A 20,782-nucleotide genomic window follows, 5' to 3' on the forward strand; every position below is an offset into this window, starting at 1 on the left:
GTAATTCAATCTACCACTGATGTAGATGTATGTGATAACTGTCTTCCGGTGAGGCTGTTTTATGTGTATTCTATGATTATCAAATAAATCTATCCATGTGCCTCTATTCGTCGAAGTGCCCCTTGCTCTAACAGACGTCTGATTCAGGTAGGCACTGATTTGTCATGTGTAGTGGTGTCTCTTCGCTCGCTTCCGGTTACAGGGGTCCTAATACAGACTTATAGAGGTATTGTCTAATCCTGTTCAAAATGACAACATCAATGTCATTTTTTGGCCAAATTTTGAATTAAATGGCGCATCATTGAATCCACTTTGTTTCACTGCCACGGTTCTATTTCAGTTTGTAAAACTGTAAATAATGTAATCCTGTTGAGTTACTATTTTTGTACAGGCATATCTAAAGACCCCTACTTACCCAGAGTTTTAGCGTGACCTCTACTGCAGTTGAAAATACTTGGGAGCGGAGGCTGATTTTTGACGATGTAACCGGTCTCTGAGAGGATATGGCGAGAATTTGAATGAGAAACCCCTTCGTGTTGTGCATACCCATCGCAAGAAGGGCTTATGTGCTCCTCGCCGCTTGATTTCCGACTCGGGGTGCTCAGTGTTGTCGGGGTAGAGTCCGTTTCAGCTGCACTGCATCAACATGGTGAGTGGATCAGCGAGCACCTGAACGCAACGGATTCTCTTATCTGTCGCACTTCACTGATTGAGCATTGGCTGCCAACATCATTTTTAATGTGAAGATCTACTGTGACCGTTCTGACCCAGTTATGTTTCTAATACTTTGTTATAGGGACTGCAGTGTGACGTTAGCCTAGCTTGCTAGCCATAGCAGGTGCCTGTAGCCGGCTGCTCTGTGTAGCACTTAAGCTAGCGTTAGCAGAAAGTGAACGTTAAATGCAGTCTAGTGATGTTAATAGTATGTAACGAGGACTGTTTTACGTGGTGTTCACTCACAAACAGTGTTATGAAGTACTGACATCAGCTAGTATTGCACTGTTGACGTTGAAGATATGTAAATATGAATGAAAATAGCAAGTAGTTAGCATGCCATTCAGCTGGCAGCAGGTTACCTTTGGGAAAGGTGCGTTCACCTACCTGACCTGCGCAGTTTGACCTCAGGATGCCCTTACAGGTACGGTGACGCTCATTTGGTGTCATTTATTCTTATTTTCTCAAGCAGTTGTTGAGCACTCTGATAGTTAAATCTAAATTCATTCAAAGTGTTTAATAAAACTTGCCAGAATAATGCTGACATCGAAAGCTGAAACTGATTGAGATGTTAACTGCACCCTGCCCGGTGTGCACGTTTGTGCATATATTACTCAGAATACATCATTGTGTAAATTTGTTACAACATAATGATTCCCAAATGTCTCTACAAAACACCAAAAATGGGATGAAATTTAACAATTTGGGGAAGCTCCAACACAATCAGAGAGTTTATTTTTGTGTGGTTTTTTTTTTACTATGTTTGGATTTGTGCTATGACTAGTTAGTTGCATTGATTTGTATTAGTCTTCATAACATACAGTCAGAATGTTCCCAGTCTGCTGAAAGCTATCCTCTCTTACAGCAGTTTGGACAGGACAGTAGTTGCCAGGCAGGTAGAGTCATTCAGTCTTCAAATCTAGATCTTAAATCAGATCATGTCTGAATATTTCCAGTTTATTTCTGCACAGCCAGGGTTTACTGTAATACAAGGGAAGGGGAAAAAAAAACAACTTAAGTTACAGTATATCACAGAAATGATAAACATGCAGGATGTCTTCTAGTCTCTTACTAGTACATTTAGATAAGACCCATTTCTAGATGCGTTATGTCCTGTCTCTAACTGCAGCAGCAATATTTTTCATTAGAAAGTGTAGTCTTAGACTTGCAACACTCAATTTTTGAACGTTTTACAGAGAAGGATTAAATACACCCACAAGTAGTTGAGATAAATGAAACAGGGGAAGCACTGGTTAATAAGAGGTTTCACTGAAGTTAGTATCATGGGCAAAGTAGAAGTGAGGTGTTTGAACTCTTGGGGATGGTGGTTATCACTGTAACTCCCACTCCTTACCCCCTACAGATTTCATTTGGTTCTTGTGTGGAGGGGGTCAAGCGGACTGGGAAAGATAAGAGAGTCCATGCTGGCTCAATTTCCCCCAGGCCTGAGATCCTTGCAGCGCCCCCACAGAGGCTGGTCAGCATCCACCAAACTAAGGCTGTGTGCTTTTGACCTATATAGTGTGACCATTACTCACATAGAGAATATCTTGAGTCAGAGAGGTTGTGTTTGGTCACGCATCACATCTTAGGGAGTGTAATTGTCAAATTAATGGCACCCACTCTCCCCTCTGTGACTCCAGAAGAGGTATTGACTTTAGCTTTTGGAGCTTGCCCCATGCTGGGTGACACTGGGGATCCCCATGACCAATCCAAAATCTAGGTCTAGTGTACAGGTCTGGCCTCATCACCTGTCCTGTCTAGGTGTGATTCACTTCCTCCTCCTACCCCAACAGCAGCCTGACAAAGGTTTAATCATCACTCAGAAATACATTTACTAGTATTATGCGTAGAGTTGTTTAGCTATGATGAGTGTTGTCCAGCTTTATGTTAGAAACATGACATGTGTGAAGCTGGGTTAGTATCTTCAACTAATTGCAGTGCAGCCAAAAACCCAATCTACTGTAAGAAATTCAATAAAGGAGGGTTATTGTAGAAATCCAGGCCACATCTTCAGGCAATTTTTTAATCAGGCTGTTTTAAGAATGAGCTGAAAGCTGCTGAAAGCTGCTGAATAGAGTGCTGACAAAAAAGGGAACCACAAAACCTGTAAAATGGTGAACTGGGGCATTGTTTTAATCAGTGATGGTGCTGGAAGGGAGGACTTTTGTGTGGCTCAGTAAGAAAAGACAGACACAGGCACTTTGAATATTTCCAGTAACTAAATGGGATAAGATATGCTTCATGCTGGCCAGGATAGGCCAAGATCCGGCTAGGTGATGGACCATCCCAGAGGACACATTTTCAGAATGTGCATGTCAGCAGAGTTCTTAATTTATTTATTTCTGTACTCATTTTCTGTTCTATGAAAAACATTTCTTAATGGACCAACAATTCTCTAAATTGCCACCAAGACGGCTATTAGGCAAAGTGAAATTAGCACTCTGAATTTCCCTTTTAGGGTGAATGTAGCAGGACTGCATCTTGCAACAACACTTTTTATCAATTATTAATAATTATTCTTATTATTGATTGATCTGCACATTATCTTCTCAATTAACTGATTAATTTTCTTTGTCAATGAAAGGTCATAGAACAGTGAAACATTCCCTGTCTTCAAAGGCTCTGTGTTGTAACCAAAAAGCAGTCCAAAAATCCAAAGCTCACTTCATTATCATGTATGACAAAGAGCGGCATCAGATTCTCACATTTAAGAAGCATGAAACCAGCAGATGTTTGACTTTTTGCCTAAAAAAATCTAAATTAAAATTACTCAATTATTTGAATTGTTACCAGTTAATTTTCTGTGGTTGGACTAATAATTGCAGCTCTCCAAAGTAGGCTGTGTTGAGTAGAATTGAGTGCAGGGAGTTTAATTAGGCTAATAATGATGGTAAAGATGTTGAGAAGACGAATAAGGCTTCACAGTGTTGAGTTTGCAAGTATAGATTCACTGGTACATACATGCCTAGGTGCTAGCACAGATATATGGGTGTTGGAATAGAGAAAAAAATATATATTGTATTTGGGATTAGTTAGCTAATTGGTTCTCTTTGCTCAAGCGTGTGTAGGCACAGATATCAATGATTCCTACTGATTGCCAAAAAGATATGCCAACCCGCAGACCTTACCTACAGTGAACGGATAAAAGCGCAGCATGATGGGAATGATTCTGGCCTCTTAAGCCTAAGTGAGTATTGATCTAAGAGCACTGGGTTGATATTGAGCTCCTTATGTTGCTAAATCTTTGGATACCTACCACAGGAAAGCTGACTGTTCATTCTGTGGGGCGTATGGAGGCTGACATTGTGACAGATGTTTTAGACAGAGTGTCATTTAGTCAACATTATAGTTATTTCCACCACTACATTTACTCACATTAGGTAGTTGGTTAGTTTGCAATTAATTGCCTTATAATTAAAGTTAGAAATGATGTGTTTAAAATGATGTACCATTGCATTTGTTGCATTGAGGTGAATGTGTCAATATAGCCTTAATTGGTTTGGTTTTGTCACAGTTGGGATGGGTGATATTAATCTTTTATCATCCCGTAAGTACAATTGCATCAACTATACCTAATGTTAATGTCATTTTTGGCTAATTTAGCAAATTAAATACTTAACAGAATTCTGTAAATCCAGTAGAGCCAGAAAGCAGTCCCTGCTCATTGACTTGCAGCATCGCCTGCAATACCCTGAAACAACCAGAAGTATTAAAGGAGCAGCTGCTTTGGTAGAAAGGCATTGAAAAATGTCTCCTGGTTACTAAATCTTAGTCACCTCAAGATGTAGATCATCGTGTCACCAAACATTAGGTCATCATGACAACTCCTAGCTGCAATTGCAATTACAGCCCTAAATCACGGTGTGAATCATTTTAAGGCACCTACGAACCGATTTCAGGATAATGCAAGTTTGTTGGTAGCCTAAAAGATTGCCACAGCATCTTCTTTTGGTTCTACATTTCTAGGGGCCTCATATGTTGGAAATTGTCATCGTTCACATTGTGGCTTCAAGTGTAGAAAAAGAAAAGAAGTGCTTTGAGGAACCTAACATGGCCTAATTCACATTTTAGGCTTAACAGAATTACACTGAAGTGTTTTACTCTTGGGTTCTACAGAGTGCACTCCCCGTCTGTTTATAGTGAAATGAAGGTCATTCTGTGTTTGAGTTCTTGATCTTTATCAAGATCGTAGAGCCTAGTGTTTCAACAATTTTATCAGCGGAAGTATTTACAACAACAAGTGGGACTTTTAGCCTGATGGTTGAGCTGTAGAAAAGGTCAGGGGTCATGGTCAGTAAAAGTGTTACAGTATTATTTTCTGGGGACCATGAAATGCCAAATTTCATGATCAAAAACACCACCAATGTAACAAAGTCTATTATCTCACCTCAGTCAATTAAGATGAGGTTCACTCATTATTCTGCCAAAGCACTGTCTTCAGAAACACTAGAGGCTGTGTATTTGTCTCATAACATCACACACATATGTACAGCTTGTTTATGTTGGTGTATCAGAGATGTCATGAAGCTTGATCTGAGATTTATAATTGAATTTTTGACATGATATTGCATTCAAAACACTTTCTAAGGTACAGTTAGAAGAGATGTTTCAGCCTTTAAGTCTCCACAAACCTGTACTTTATATGTGAAACTGCAATATGGCATGTATAATTACTATTTAAATGTGATTTAAACCCCCATCCTATTTCCGCAGGGTGTGATTGGTGTGCAGCTGGTGGTTACCATGGTAATGGCCAGTGTAATTCAGAAAATCATACCTCATTATTCCTTCGCAAGATGGCTACTCTGCAGTGGCAGGTAATGCATAACCGTGTACATGCTGCTTCACATAGTTTCTCTAAATGCTACAGTTTCATTTCTTCAGTTTACTTGCCTTATGAAAAGTTTATTTAAAAAAAAAAAAGGAGTCCAGAACAATGGGGATCAAAATGTTTACCCAGACGGCAGAGTGTTCAGAAAGGGTTTGGATACGAGAAGAAAAAGAATCATTAAATCTTACTGCAAAGGCAAAAGGGCATCAAAATATTGGGATAACCCGAGAGGACGGCGCATAAAAATAAAGTGCCCGCCTCATTTCCCCTAATTAGTGCCACATATGTTTTTTCAGTAAACAACTTCTTGGAGCACATTTAATAATTAATTCATTTTTCTTTTTCAGGGCACTGTTGAAACATTTTTTTTTTGAAAACTTTTGCCCTGAGCAGGAGGCCTAGAGTGTCCCTCCAGAATATTTTGTAATTAATTTTCCATAATAAATAAATGTACAAGGGGAAAAACAAGCTGTGCTCCTTCTATCCTCCGCTACCACACAGAGCGCTTCTTCTGACAAGAGGGTTGCTAAACAAAGTTAAGGAGGGTGCCTGAAATGTTTGTCTTCAAATGGATGCTCTTAAATTAGCTCATATTTCAAGCTCAGTCCTTAAGGACAGATAACCTTGCTGTTGTAAAGCCTCTTACAAGTTCTTCTTAGATGAGTATCAGAGCTGCTGATTTGAAGCAAAGCTCTGAGGGTTGTCTGTTTTGTGTGTGTGTGTTGTTTGGGAGTTAATCATAAGAATCACAGCTGTTAGAAATTTAGGCTATGAGTCATGTTCATAGAATCAAGACTTAACGACACTGCTTTTAAGAGCATTTTTCATATGACTTTAAGGTGTGGTAAAGGCAATTTAAGTAAGTGAATTCCCCAATTGAGCAATAAGTGATTATCACTTTACCTGTTTCCATACTTCAGAATCAATGTGATTTTCACACTGTATGTCTTAGTAGTTGTATAGTACAAATCTAGCTTTAGTTTGTCAGTGTTTTTATTTGAAATATCTGATTTTCTCTGTCCATGTCTGAGCCCGATTCCACATCTTTCTCCTTTTCTTTGTTCACAGTCTGCGGTGGTATCAGCACCCTACGGAAGATGAGTTGAGGAGCTTAGCTGGGAAACAAAAAGGACAGAAGAAGAAAGACAGGTAGGTGGGGGGGGGGGGCTGGAGTGAAGAAGGGCTATTGTTTGGGGGTTGGGGAAATGCAGTGGCACAGAGGAGGTACGAAAGGCACCCCTTTCATCAGGGAGGAAAGAAAAGATGAGAAGCAGACATTTGAGATGGATGGAGACCACAGGCATGTCGGCGAACAGATGAAGCTGATGTGTTTATGTGGCTCATTTAAGGCCTGTTTGAAGTAAGGAGACAGAAGTCTGTTTTTGTTGTTTTGTTCCTTTATGGCTCTTCGTCGAGGCTCGGAGCAACCGGGCTTAGAAGTGGCCCTGTCTGGTGGATGTGAGGAAAGTTGGTCCTGTTTTTTGGAGCCATTACTATTAGGCTATTTTAGGGGATGACACTTTAAAAGGATTGCATCTTCTCTGAAATCAAAGTTTCTCAAACAGCATTATGTCTTCAAAGTGGTCAGATGTCAAGCTTTGATTCTGGAAGATGATTTTCCATCAAGACTACTTTGCAATTCAAAAAAAAAACAAAAAAAAAAAAACTACTATTCAATTTTTAGGGCTGCAGGTGGAAGTTGAACCATATGTTGAACACGTGAATTAAGTGCTTCTTCCTTTGTACTCTCCTTTTAAATGTGCATTTAAATTGAAGCCACAACTGAAAGTTAATCCGTACTGTTCCTCACGGTGTCTAGCTCCCTAACTTATGGCGGTTTTGTTGCGCAGTTCTTTCTCTGACCCTGTGTGAGGCAGGTCAGGGCTCTCTAGCACCACATGTTCAGTAATCCCTCGAAGAAAAAGATGGACCACTGTCCTTTTGCCAGCTCGTGCCATGCAGCTCCGTTCTCTTTGTTAACCGTCTGACTCCCTCAGTCAGGGGTGAAGCTGAGCCCCTTTTTTTCCTGTCAGGTGCCTCACAGATGAAATCTGTCCAGGGCATGTTTGGCCCTAGAGTCTTACAGTGGTATTGTCCTGTGAATCCAGCGCACACACAGGGCTGAACAAACAAAGCCCAGAACTGAGGAGGCCCACCAGACAGCTCTTCAAGCCCGAAGAACAGCTCTCCATTTGCCTGCTGGTAGCGATTTAGCGCTGCCTATGTATCGCCCCCCTCAGTCATGAAAGAGTCCAGTAGTATTAGTCATAATAAAAGTAACTAGACCTCTGCCAGCTGTTAAATTTGGATGCAAGGAGCTGCATAGAGTGCAGAAATGTGTGGAACAGCAACTTATTTTCAACTGTATGAAAAGCAAGATGAGACAAAAACTGGAACAAAGGTGTCTGCTAGAGCAGACACCACTGAAAGGATCTATTTTCATCATAATGGTGTATTTCATAGTTTGTATCCAGGATGTCTGTAGGTCCTTGAAAAATGTTACACATCTTAAATTCCATTTTACAAATATTAGGCTTTAAGAGTCATTAAATAGTCTTAAATCTGAATTTGTGAGGTATGAAATGCCACAAATATTTTATCTATTTTTTTATTCATCTTTAATTTTTTTCTTGTCAAAGTCAGACTCTCTGTGAAAGCTCACATTTCTAATGTTACAAATATTTAACCCTACCACTGAACCTAATACTTTACTTTATACTTGTGCATACCTTTTGGCAAAATGTATATTTATCTAACTCACCCCAATGACAAAAGAAGAAAGATGATATGACCAAAAAAAACAGTCTTAAATTTGGTTGAAAAGGACTTTAAAAGAATTATATTGAAGAGTCTGGTACCTGTTGACACCTTGGTTTCTCATCACTGGATAAAAAACATTAATGGCTTAAAATTCTGTGTACTTCATGTGTTTAGAAGTTATATGTTTCTTATCTTGACCCTATTTGTTGTTCTCGTGTGCTCTCCTCTTTGTCCTAGGAAGTACAACGGTCACATAGACAATAAGCCGCTAACGGTTCCAAAGGATATAGATCTACAGCTGGAGACGAAATGCATCGCAGAAGTCGACACATTAGGTATTACTCTAAGAGGACAAAAATGTATATAAATAAAGATGGTCACACTCATAATGTTTGCATATCCTACTCTGTATATATTTTATTATTGAATATTTAGATTAAATTGTACTTTCTATGCCCCCAGCATTGCATTACTTCCCAGAGTTCCAGTGGCTGGTGGATTTCACAGTAGCGGCAACTGTGGTCTATCTGATAACAGAACTCTACTACAGTGTGGCTCAGCCCTCAGGAGAGATGAACATCAGTGTGGTCTGGTGCCTGCTAGTACTCGCTTTTGTCATGTATCCTTACATCAGTCACTCTTTACATCTTGGTTGTTCTTATTTCCTCATCAGACTGTTAAATCTCATCTGTGTTTTGGTGTAAATTGTTGAATATGGAACATACTTGAGCTGTATATTATGACTATGTGGGTTGGCAACATTTGAGCTTTCAGCTGAGCAGACCTATTTTCTATGTACTCTCCTCTGCACTTCCAAATTTGCATTATTTTCACTTGACATTCTTTACCGCCGTCCTGTATATGTCATAGGTTAACATCTCTTTGTCTATAAGAGAGCAAATCATTCAAGCTTGATTGTGTGGATGCAGCAGTGGCAGAGAGAGACTATAAAATGACTGCTAAAGCTCCCACCGGCTTGACTGCCAGCACCTTTATCCTCCACAGCTACCTGCTATTTTGCTACGCTGAATGATGGTTAAATGATATGCATTATCCTTGCCACCAACCACAGGGATCAATCTTTCCAGTGCTCCTGGTCGGGCCCGGCTCACCGCGGTCAGATGGTGTGTCATTTCCTGCCTACGTCGGAGATTGGAGGCCCAATTTTCACAGCCCAACAGACTGATGTGCTTGGGGGAAAAGGACAGACTGGGGAACAGATGAAATGGCACTATGAAGATGAAGATGAGGGAATATGTTGGCTCAATATAAGTGTTAATGGGACACTTGATTTCAGTTTTCCTATTTCAGCTCTGATGATATGTTGAAGACTCTTGCAGACTCCACTGCTTTAACCTTCAGTGATAACCCTGGAGCAGCGTGCTCGTCAAGTATCTGCATCTAATGGTACCTTGCTTTTTTCTCTCTTGTTTACTGAAATGTATGAATGTGACTACACATCCTCACCTTTTGGCCGATGTCAACAGGCCAGCTCGGCGGTATTTTAATTGTAGCCCACCACATGATAGCTCAAACAGCTCTTTTCAGCCTCACGCTGGCTCAAACTTGTCTGGCGAGTGTTTATACAGCTGTCTTCACAGTGCTAAATAGAAGAAAAGAAAAAGAAGACTCCACTGGATTGAATACCATTCTTGAAAAAGGACTAAAAGGAAGTGAAAATTGGCATACTGTCACCTGAAATGTTGCAGTAACTGAGACTATTATCTCTGTGGCAAACAGTTTGCCTTTGAAACATGCTCTGTCCTCAGTGTTCTGATCAAGGTCAAGGGGGGAAAGTAAAATACTATTGCATCCTCAATGGCACACGTTGGTGCCAGTGACCCTCACATTCTGTACCCACGTGTGCTAGGTAGCAGGGTTTGTGTGGCATTTAAGAGTTGAGGGTTCTCAAGGGGCCTGTAAGAATGTGCAAACTGTGTACTTGTGTCAAGACAAAACACATTTTGTGTGGTGAATAGCTTTGTGGTGTTGTGTTTTGTAAAACATGTACTGGTTGATTGCTTAGACGCACTTCTGCTTCTCTTGAAAATGTAAAGGGCATTGACAATACATGTGCAAAAATGTCGTGATTTTCTAGCTTTTGGAGATGTTATTCCTTGACTCTGTCCCCACAGTAAGACCCTTTTCTCTCTCACGGCTCACTACTTCAAGCTGGAGGAAGGAGGGGAGCGTTCACTCTGCATTACTTTTGCTTTCTTCTTTTTTGTCAAAGCCATGGCCATCCTCATTGTCACTGAAAACTACCTGGAGTTTGGTTTGGAAACAGGTGAGTTTTTTTTCAAATGACCCTCTTTGTAACAACCAAATGTTATTACTTTTGGCCCCAGTGAGTAAGTCACTCTCAAACATTCCTCCGTTTCTAGGTTTTGCAAACTTCTCTGACAGTGCTCTACAGTTTCTGGAGCACCAGGGCTTAGAGTCCCAGTAAGTACAAAATCAGTATTCTCATAGTATCATTTTTGTTTTCTCTGCCTTCATGAATTCTTTATGACTCATGAAACTACAGTAGTACCTCCCTATGTGTTTTCCCTTTCACAGGGGTCCCATATCTAAACTCACCTTCAAACTGATCCTGGCCTTGCTCTGCTCCCTGATTGGAGCCTTTCTAACTTTCCCTGGTCTTCGATTGGCCCAGATGCACCTAGATGCACTCAATCTGACCACAGCCAAATTTACACAGTGAGTCCACTACAGAAATTGTTTTCTCTCATGTATATTTCATTGAATACATTTGATGTCTTCCTTATCCTTAACAATAAGGTATAAAATGCGACCTTTAAGATCAGTTCTTGGTCAGAACAAATGTGTAATGTGTTTTATGTTTTATTTTATTTATTTTTTGCTAGTTGCACTTTGGTTTATAGCTGCTTTAGTGGCCCTTTCTCGAGGCTTAGCCTTCTGTGTTTGGTCCAAGTGTTTATCCTCACTACGTTTTAGTGGTATTTTAAGTGAAGGTATAGAAACTTAAATTTCATTTCATGTAAATTAGTGAATAGTTCACTGGAATATACTGTACATGTGAGTGATGACAATGGAGAAAACCTTTAGGACAGTCTGCTGTATCTGTGGTTCTAGGCTTAAAGGACAGTTCACCCCGGAATCCAAGTAAACATATTTTTTCTCTTACCTGGGGTTCTAGCCATCAATCTGGATTGTTTTTGTGTGAGTTGTACCCTGGCACAATTTGAATTTGCTCAACGAGTCACTCTGGCAATCAGTAATGATGATCGTTACCCATGCCGTCGGAGCCGAGCTGCACCAATCACATTGGTGTATCTGATATAGGCGGGCCAGAGGCGAGCTAAACAGATGAGGACAGTGCTGCAAAGATAAAGTCCGGAATCAGTCAGTAAACATTGCAAGATGGCTACGGATGAACACCAGTTGTTTGAAACGGCTTTGGCCACTACAATGAACGAGTTAGACTTGGCTTTTTCTCTAAAAGAGGAACAGAAGATGGTGCTCAAATCTTTCCTTTGCAAGATGGACGTTTTTGCTGTTTTGCCAACCGGATACGGCAAGAGTCTAATCTACCAGTTAGCTCCGCTGGTAGCTAAGCGCTAAGTATTGTTCTGATTGGTCGTAGTGTTATCCAATTGCATGCAGTGATATTTTCAAATGCATGCTTGGTGCCACCCCTCGAGTTGGGCCATTTTCATTACTCATAGCCAGACCCTAAATCTTTCTAGATTTGGGTCTGGATTTCCAGGCTATGTGAGTTGCCAAGCGTCGGCAATATCAGACAGAGATGTCTGCCTTCTCTCGAAAATGATAGAACTAGATGGTACTTGGCCTGTGGTGCTCAGAGTGCCAAAAAACTGCATTTGACAAACTCAGGAACTGTTTCCTTTCTACTGAACTACACCTGCCAGTCATATCACAGCGCAAAGGAAGTGTGCATCTACTCATGGACGAAAGGCTTTTGCTCAGAGATGTAAACATTAATGGTGTCATCCTCAGCTGAGCTGTAATCAGTCAGTTGGCTCAGTGGTGCTAGGTGAGCTAGCAGTAGATGCACACTTCCTTCTGTGCTGTGATACAGTTGGCGGGTGTAGTTCGGTGAAAAGGAAATAGTTTATGCATGAAGCTGCTTATAACAAGGTCCATGGATGATTTTGATTAAATGCTTCATAATGTCTGTCAAATGTATTTTTTTTGACACTTTGAGCACCACATGCCAAATGCTATCTAGTTTCATTATATACTAGAGAAGGCAGAAATCTCTACAGCTGATATCTCCAATCCTCGCACTAAACCAATCCAGACTGATAAATAGCACTACAGGCATGAGGAAAAGTGTATTTTTGATTTGTCCCTTTAATCAATACACAGTGTGCTCAAATTGGCCACAAACAGTGCTCAAGTACCAAACTATCCTCTCTTGGAGTACCAAGAAACCAAATATAGAGCAGTTGTACTTGTCTCCTACTATTCCAAGTGTGTCAGATACAAGAGAGCACCCTGTGAGTCAGATGAAGACTTCCTCAGTTGGGGCAGATTTCTATTTCAGAACTCTCTGGGTGGCATGTCTATGACCATGATAGGGGGTGCAGAGCAGGGAGCACGTCGCATCCAGATAATCCACTTTGGCATAGCAAGACTCTCCAAAATGGCCTCCTCTTCCATTCCCCTCTCTTAACTGTCATGAGCTTACATCCTCAGACGCTGTCACTAGCAGGGATTATCTCCAAGCTCTTCAAAATCTGTGCCTTGGTTATCTTCTCACCCCTCGCATAGAAAGTTGCATTGATGGCATGGACCTTATTTCTCATTATGAGTTTTCAAATTAAGATTAAAAAGCAAAGATTTCTGTGACAACTAGTTGTTTTTCTCAGATACATGGGAGCCATTAATGAGGACTCTTAGCGAGTATGCCTATATTTATCAGTCATTCTTTAGGTTTACTTCAGCGGTTAGACATTTTTGTTATTATCATAGGTGTTCTGGGACCCTTGATGTAAAGGAGGGCAAGTTGTTGGATGCTTTTCAGCATGTAGAATTATTATTGGTTTAACTTGGCATCTTTTCCTTCACCTCTCTTTTGCTACAGGACTCTGCTTCATATCAACTTCCTGTCCCCTCTTATCATGGTCCTGCTGTGGGTGAAGCCCATTACCAAGGACTACATAATGAACCCCACTCTGGAAAAGGAGAATGTGCCTTTGTAAGTAAAAGCTATTATTTAATTTGGTGATCCAGATGCAAATGACACTGCACGTTCTGTAGCCATTTTGCCACATCAGTGATTTGATTTCATAAATTTAATTTAGTCCTACTTACAAACACATTTTGCTCTCTCTCATCTTAATTTATCTTGAGTTTTAGCCCAAACTATCCTCTGATTCTGCTACACAGCCAACTGTTGAAAAGTCCTGATTAACAACCTTTAAAAGCGTGAAACCTCCTGCTTCCCTCTGACAATAAATGTGATACCAAAATCTCAAATCATCACATTACTACTTATGAATAAGATGTGTATGGCAGCGCAGTGGTGCAGTGATTAGCATTGCTGCCTCACAGCAAGAAGGTTACTGGATTGAACCCAGGGTGGGGGAGCCCTTCTGTGCGGCGTTTGCATGTTCTTTCTGTGTTGGCATGAGTTTTCTCAGGGTACTCCAGCTTCCTCCCACAGTCCAAAGACATGCAGGTTAAATGGCGACACTAAATTGGCTGTAGATGTGAATATAAGCGTGAATGTTCGTCTGTCTCTATGTGTTAGCCCTGCAATAGTCTGGCGATCTGTCCAGAGTGTACCCTGCCTCTTGCCCAATGTCAGCTGGGATAGGCTCCAGCCCCCCCATGACCCCCAACTGGACTGGTTACAGAAAATAAATAAATGCATGAATACAATGTGTTCTGCGGCTGTGATGAAGCAAATTCTTGTTTATATACCTAGCCTTAGTCAGTGTGCTCAAAAACAAACCAGTTTCTGACGGTGTACGTCCCAGCACCTTTTGTTGATTGATCTGTACTTGGTAGGCAAGCCAGTTGGACTCCCTTGATATCTAGCAAGCTAATTACCTGCCATTCAAACAAGACGGATGGGACAACATTGGCAAGCTGTGAAAATAAAAAGTAATTGTGGCTTTTGTGCAGGTAAATGGATGTAAACAATGCAACAGCAGTTATGAAAATGGAATTTACAACGGTTCATTGAGATAAGGAATGTATTCTGCTTGTAGATGAAATGACAATACACACATTGTCTACTTTGGTTCAAATTAGACTGTAAACAAATTTAGTCATACCTCAGGGAGAGCTCTTTATTGTATCTCTAACTGCTGTCGTTTGTTAGCTGGTTATTCATTCTGAGATAACATTTGTTATTTGTCGCAAGTTTTGAATTCTGTCATGTGTCAACTTTTTTTTCTGCTACTAAGTGTGATACCATCAAGGTCAAATATGATAAAGCCTGATTTCATGTTGCAGCACCCTCTTTCCACCTTCTTATCTCCCAGTTTCAACCTCTTTTACTTTTTCTCTGAGTTGTTTATGACTCTTTTGCTCTTACTATCTTTGCTTCTCATTGTTTCTGCCTACCATCCAAATGATGGAGCTGATACATGATGTGTTGCATTTCCCTTCATCATCTGTCCTCCCTTACGCACCCCTTTCTTTCTATTAATACCAGGATGACTGAGGATACGTATGATACGTTGCGGTTATGGGCCATCATACTGATGTGTATGCTCCGGCTCGCTATGATGAGACATCATTTGCAGGCCTACCTCAACCTGGCCCAGAAGGGTGTGGACCAGATGAAGAAGGAGGCGGGACGGATAAGTACTGTTGACCTGCAGAAGATGGTGAGTACGATGATAGATTTAATAGTCCCTATTACACCCTTCTGCATTTCTGTGTCAATTTAGACATACAAAATGCTAATTTTATCTCATTTAACACATGGTGTACTGTTGAAACGGATTTAGAGGCAGAGTAGTGTTATGATCTGTAGTAACCACTTAGACTGAGGCACCTTGAGGTGGAGAAATTTGGGAGTTAGCCAGTTTCCCTTTATTAAAAGCAAATATAGACACTTTTCGGGTCCTGTCTTTGTGAATTAAGGAACAGAGCACAAAACTCAGCCATCCGTCCACAGGACATGCATTATGCAGGAGGCATGCAGCCCACCTGTGGTGCACTTGGAAATTGGATACATTATCAGTGAGTGTGTTTAGGACAGGCATCGGTTGTGGCCAAACACATCAGCTCCTCCTATCATTTTCTTTTAAAAGCCCTCCCCAGCATGAAGTACTGACACTTTAGTTTAGTGCAGACCAGCTTATCCTATCTTACAACTCATATTCTTGTCCAGGATGTACACACAGTCAAATATTATTATAGAACTAACATTAAAATATATGACACTGCAAATACAGGTATGCTGTCAAGAGTGTCTTGACTCTGTGAGTTATGGTCGACAATAGGGAGATTGTAAGAGAAAATATCTTGCAAATGTCTGTCATTTAAAAATGCCATTGTGTCCAATAAGATATGTCACCATGAAAACTGATACTGGCCAGTAGGCTGAGACCTGTGCTGTGCTGTATCCCTACGTTAGATGATGTGTGAAGCAGCTATGAGTTTGGTCAGGGTGGGAATGACCAAAGGATCCATGATAGATATTATCACGATACTTAAGTCACGATACAATATTATTGTGATTTTAAATATGTTGCGATATTCTGAGTATTACGATTAAATATATTGCGATTTATTTCCTTTTTTCAACTGTAAATTATGTTGAAAGGAAGACTTCTGCATTATCCAGTAAGATTAAGGGTGCTTTCACACCTGCCCTGTTTGGTTTGGTTCAACCGAACTCAAGTTCGTTTGACCCTGTGGTGCGGTTCGTTTGTGGTGAGAACGTGTTCTGTCCTCACTGGCGTGTTCCAACTGCAGTCACATGACACATTGTTTGGGTTAAACATGAGCATGTTACAGTCCCTGAGGATTATTAATGTGCGCCTCCTCCTGTAGTGCCTTAATATGCACATTCAGCACATCCAATGCATCAAAACATTGTTTTCTAGTTGGAGCCGCGCCTCGTTTTCAAACTGTATGGTTTGACTAAAATGAACTATGACAGCAATATAGTCCACGATGACCAGCGCTAACATCAACCTGCGTAGTTGTCCCTCCATTGTGAAAAGAGAAGATAGAAAGTGTCGCATTTATCTGCAAGTGTCCCCTTTAAGGTTTTCTTTACTTGCTGGAATTTTCCCGCATGGAAACTCTGACCAGTCAAGAGCATCTTTCTTGTGCAGGCATTTGATCTGGTCCACTTGTAAATGCTGCCGTGAGAACACGAATCAACTCTAGGGAATTAATGCAACTTTGTAACAAAATCAATCCCTGATTCGGACCAAAGCAAGACAACTCTAGGTCTGAAAGCACCCTCAAAATAAGAATACGTTTTTGGTATGTTTATCTCACTTAAGCTGTTTTTTGCAGCAGCAAAATGTATCTAGTGGACTGAAAAGGCAATTGATTACATTATTCTAGTAGGCTACCTAAAGTTTAATTCATATTTGTCGTATTAACAATTTATATAACGATACGTAACGATACGATATTGCCACACAAAAATATCGCAATACTGTACTGTATCGATTTTTTTTTTTCCCCCACCCCTAGAGTTTGGTATTAAACCTCTACATCTTGCACAATGCTTTGGTTAACAGTCTGTGTAAATGTTCTTTGTAATGGAATTCTTCTTGTCTAATTTCTCCCAGGTTGCACGTGTTTTTTACTACTTGTGTGTAATCGCACTACAGTATGTGGCACCACTGGTGATGCTGCTGCATACAACTTTGCTGCTAAAAACCTTAGGTGAGTCATGTGCCGCTCAGTGGTTCTCCAGTTTACAAAATCTCCTTGCCTTCCATAAATGTAAGCTATTTTTTATCTCTTGTCTTATTTATTACAGGTGGACACTCCTGGTGGGTCTATCCTGAAGAAGACCTGCCGTGCATCTATGATATTAACTCTGACTCTGTGATGGGGGCCGCACCAATAGCAGCCCCAACACCAGCTTCAGTGGGAGAAACAGGAGCCCGGGCATCAGTAGCCCAGCTGTCAATGGCCCTGGGAGGCCTGCGGACTGTCTTCAGCCCATTGCTTTTCCGGGGCCTCTTCTCCTTCTTTACTTGGTGGATTGCTGCCTGCCTCTTCTCCACCTCCCTCTTCGGCCTCTTCTATCATCAGTATCTCATGGCGGCATAGCATCACCAGCCCAGCAGTGGCAGCCACACCCCCACAGGGCCACTGTACGTCTGGCCTGATCAGAAAGGACTGAGTGGGGGCGACAGAGGCCTACTGATGACTCTGCTCACCAACCTCTCCCTTCCCTCCCTCTGACCACCTCAACAATGACTGACCATATCATCAGAGCTCCTGGTTCAATTTCCAGTGCTTCCTCCACAGATGACTCTGTGAACTCTTGTCATTGTTTTTACTACAACGACCACTACCTTTTTATTTGGAGAGCGAGATTTATAAACTTTAATAACAGACGGACTTAGAAGAATATTAATCGGTGTCAGTGTATTGGCATAATAATGAGAAATCGGTCCAGTTTGCTGTGTGAAATTTGAATGATATGAGGTAAAATAATGTCTCAGATGCTGATTACAATTGATTTTACGTGTTGAAATGTGGTATGGCAGTTCTGCTCAGTTCCACCAGTGGCAGAAGGGGTTTAATTAATGTTCTTGTTGATATTTTTGTTTTTAAACTGAGCTCATATGATGAGTTTGATCCATCAACATCTTCAGAATTCTGATAGATTTTACTTTAGAAAGCCTTAAACGCAGCCTCTTACAGCTCCATGCATGTAGGAGTCCGATTCCAGACTGTCCCTCTTCTTTAAATCTATTTCCAGTGGTCACTAAGGCTTGTTTAAGCTAGTATTGGCAATGAATTACATCAGACTTATCCAGGAAAAGCCTCTGGAGTTACTCTGCATGACTGGATACATGCTGTTAGGTTTAAGTTTTATTATTTGCAGGTCCTGGACATTAAGAGTCATGCAACCATCTATATTCCAGTCTGTATCACAGCCCATTATAAGACTTATTTCCCACAGTGACAGGTTGTAGAGAAGCTACATTAATGTCACAGAATATCATTGAATCTGGAGATGTTCGTGGAGGCTAATGTGTGACCTCATATTAGCTTAAAATCACTGTGTTTTTAAAGGTTTGGGGAAAACTGCCATACTTGTGCCCGATGTTTGTCTTTTGATCAAAACTTTAAAATATGTGTGTTCAAACAAAATTGCCTGCTTAACTAAAATGTTGAAATTCCATTGCCACGGACCACAAAAGTGTCTGAAATAGTCTTAAAACGTCGCAGCAAGGACTGGTGCGTCTCTGTTGGTTGGGGGAGGAAGGAGGGAGGGGCAGCCTTTCCAGAATGGCTGTCAGCTAAACAGGGTCAGAATGTGGACAACCCGAAGAAGAGCTGTACCTGCAGAGGAGGAAGAGAAGACGTTAAACTCATGGGAGACATCTCATTGACTTGAAGCTGATGTATTTAAATGTTTAATCTGCGTCGTAACCTCCCCGGTTTTTTAACTGAGCCATTTTAGAAGCTACGAGTGAATTTTAAGCTCCTTTTTCGGAGCGGCAGAGATGATTTAAAGGGAGGACAGCACTGAGGGTTCAGTCGAGGTATGTGCTTGTGTCTGTGTGTCTGTCTGCATGTGTAGGATCTCTGCTGTTAGGTCAGCTGTAATCTGAAAGGGCATTGTGATCAAGAGGAGATGATGTCAACTAATGTTGATAAGCTACCGCCTTTATGTTCTGCTTTTCTTTTTTTTTTTTCAACTTATACCCATCCATTGCTTTTAAACTCGTTTGAGAACAATCGTTTTGTTTCGTATTCTTTTTCTCATGGATCAAATTGTGAATTTGTACAAGTTTTCACTTTTAAAAATGGTGCCAAGTGAGTGTGTTCCCCTGTCCCAGTGGCTAAAGATTTGGTGTCTGCAAGTGTTCGAAACTGTAACTGGACTACAACTCTGCGGCCTTCTGTTTTCTGTAGATCCATCTTGATAAAGAAGGAATCAAAAGCCGTTGTTCACAGCAACACAATGGTATTAACAGTGTCTTTGCATACTGCAGTTTTCTGGTGGGTAAATGTACGCACAAACAGTCATTGGGCCCTAACATGATTGTTCAGTCCATTCAGGAATGTAGGATACATGGTGCCAGATTACTACAGGTCTCTGGCATTTCATTTTGTCATTATTACACCACAGAGTTCTAATCTCTGAACTCCAGCTCTGTGAGTTTTGTACAGGACACATTTTACAAACTCAAGCAGCACCATATCACATTTTTTAGCTCCAGATGTCGAAAGTCTTAGCTTCAGTTTTGTGTGTGTGAACTATGGGGGAATATGCACATAATGAATGTATCAATCCTGCCTAATTTGTAGATTGTTTTCAGGAAAATGATTTGTATGGTGAGTTGAATTAATACGCCCCTCTCCCCCCACTCCCCTGCACTTCCTCAAGTCTTTACTACCATCTGTTAAATCTACCTTTCAAACTAATCCTAATTTGTCGTAACGACTGTTTTAATCGATTGATTTATCTTTGTTTTTGTATTTATTACACATGCCGAGGCCTGTAAACATTTCTGATTTTAACAGCGCACACTTTATTTTGTTATTGGAGTCCACGATGGCTTAATTGAATCATTTTTGAAACCGTGTTTGACAAATCAATTGCAGATTAACTTTTTTTTTTTTTTTTTAATGGTCTGGTCCGTTAAAAAGTAGCTGGGATACTTTCAGAATTCAGTGGCCTGATGAGGCGATGTTTCTTCTGTTAGTTACCACTGAAAGTGTTTATTGTCCATTGTTGGGTTCATGAAATAAATTACACACATTGTTCTTTCATGTATTTATTTCTGCTTTAGATTCTTAAATAAATTATGTTCTTTACTATGTCCTTTTTTATTTTATCTCAACGCTCTACCGGCTTCATGTATGGCTGTTGTATCACGACAGCGAGACAAAGCTTTAGATGTGTTTGGCACTTTGTACTTGTGAACCCCTGGTAAATTCAAAGCAAGCATCTATAAGCATTTGTTTTTAAGTGTTGAAAGAACGGTTCATAATTGGGTCAGCTTCCAGTCCTAAGAGGTAGAAATCTCATTTGGATATATTGGTCACAGTCATTAAATGCTGCAGAGAAGTTTGGATATTTAATATATCCATATTCACTTTGATGAATGTTCTAAGTGAATAAATTAACCAAAATGACAGAAAGTCAGTATTCATTGAAGTTTGATGATACAAGAAAAGATGCCTCACCAAAGATAGATACGATTGTAAAATAGTTAACTGTCTCTCTTGTTAAATCTCGTTCTCTCTTTTCCTCCAAATGATGCCAACGGGAGTAAAAGTCCTTTAAATGTGTTTGAGAACAAGGAGCTAATTATT

The 20,782-nt window shown here is 40.5% G+C and overlaps 1 protein-coding gene across 1 annotated transcript; it reads left to right on the top strand.

Moving 5' to 3' along the window:
- Positions 1-432: 432 nt before the first annotated feature.
- Positions 433-20,281, top strand: tmem161b (transmembrane protein 161B). Its single transcript, XM_049579209.1, has 12 exons — positions 433-649; positions 5,431-5,534; positions 6,617-6,697; positions 8,546-8,643; positions 8,771-8,927; positions 10,444-10,595; positions 10,693-10,753; positions 10,868-11,008; positions 13,380-13,493; positions 14,961-15,135; positions 17,065-17,161; positions 17,259-20,281. Exons 1-12 carry the CDS (start codon positions 647-649, stop codon positions 17,552-17,554), a joined length of 1,479 nt encoding a protein of 492 aa, XP_049435166.1. The 5' UTR covers positions 433-646; the 3' UTR covers positions 17,555-20,281.
- Positions 20,282-20,782: the final 501 nt, after the last annotated feature.

The sequence above is a fragment of the Epinephelus fuscoguttatus genome, linkage group LG6 (assembly GCF_011397635.1).
Source record: "Epinephelus fuscoguttatus linkage group LG6, E.fuscoguttatus.final_Chr_v1".
Taxonomy (NCBI): domain Eukaryota; kingdom Metazoa; phylum Chordata; class Actinopteri; order Perciformes; family Serranidae; genus Epinephelus; species Epinephelus fuscoguttatus.

Excerpts from the sequence above, each read along its gene's own strand:
- tmem161b (XM_049579209.1), top strand. Across the intron at positions 6,698-8,545 it reads GGACAGAAGAAGAAAGACAG|GAAGTACAACGGTCACATAG; the intron begins GTAGGTGGGGGG and ends TCTTTGTCCTAG. Across the intron at positions 11,009-13,379 it reads ACCACAGCCAAATTTACACA|GACTCTGCTTCATATCAACT; the intron begins GTGAGTCCACTA and ends CTTTTGCTACAG.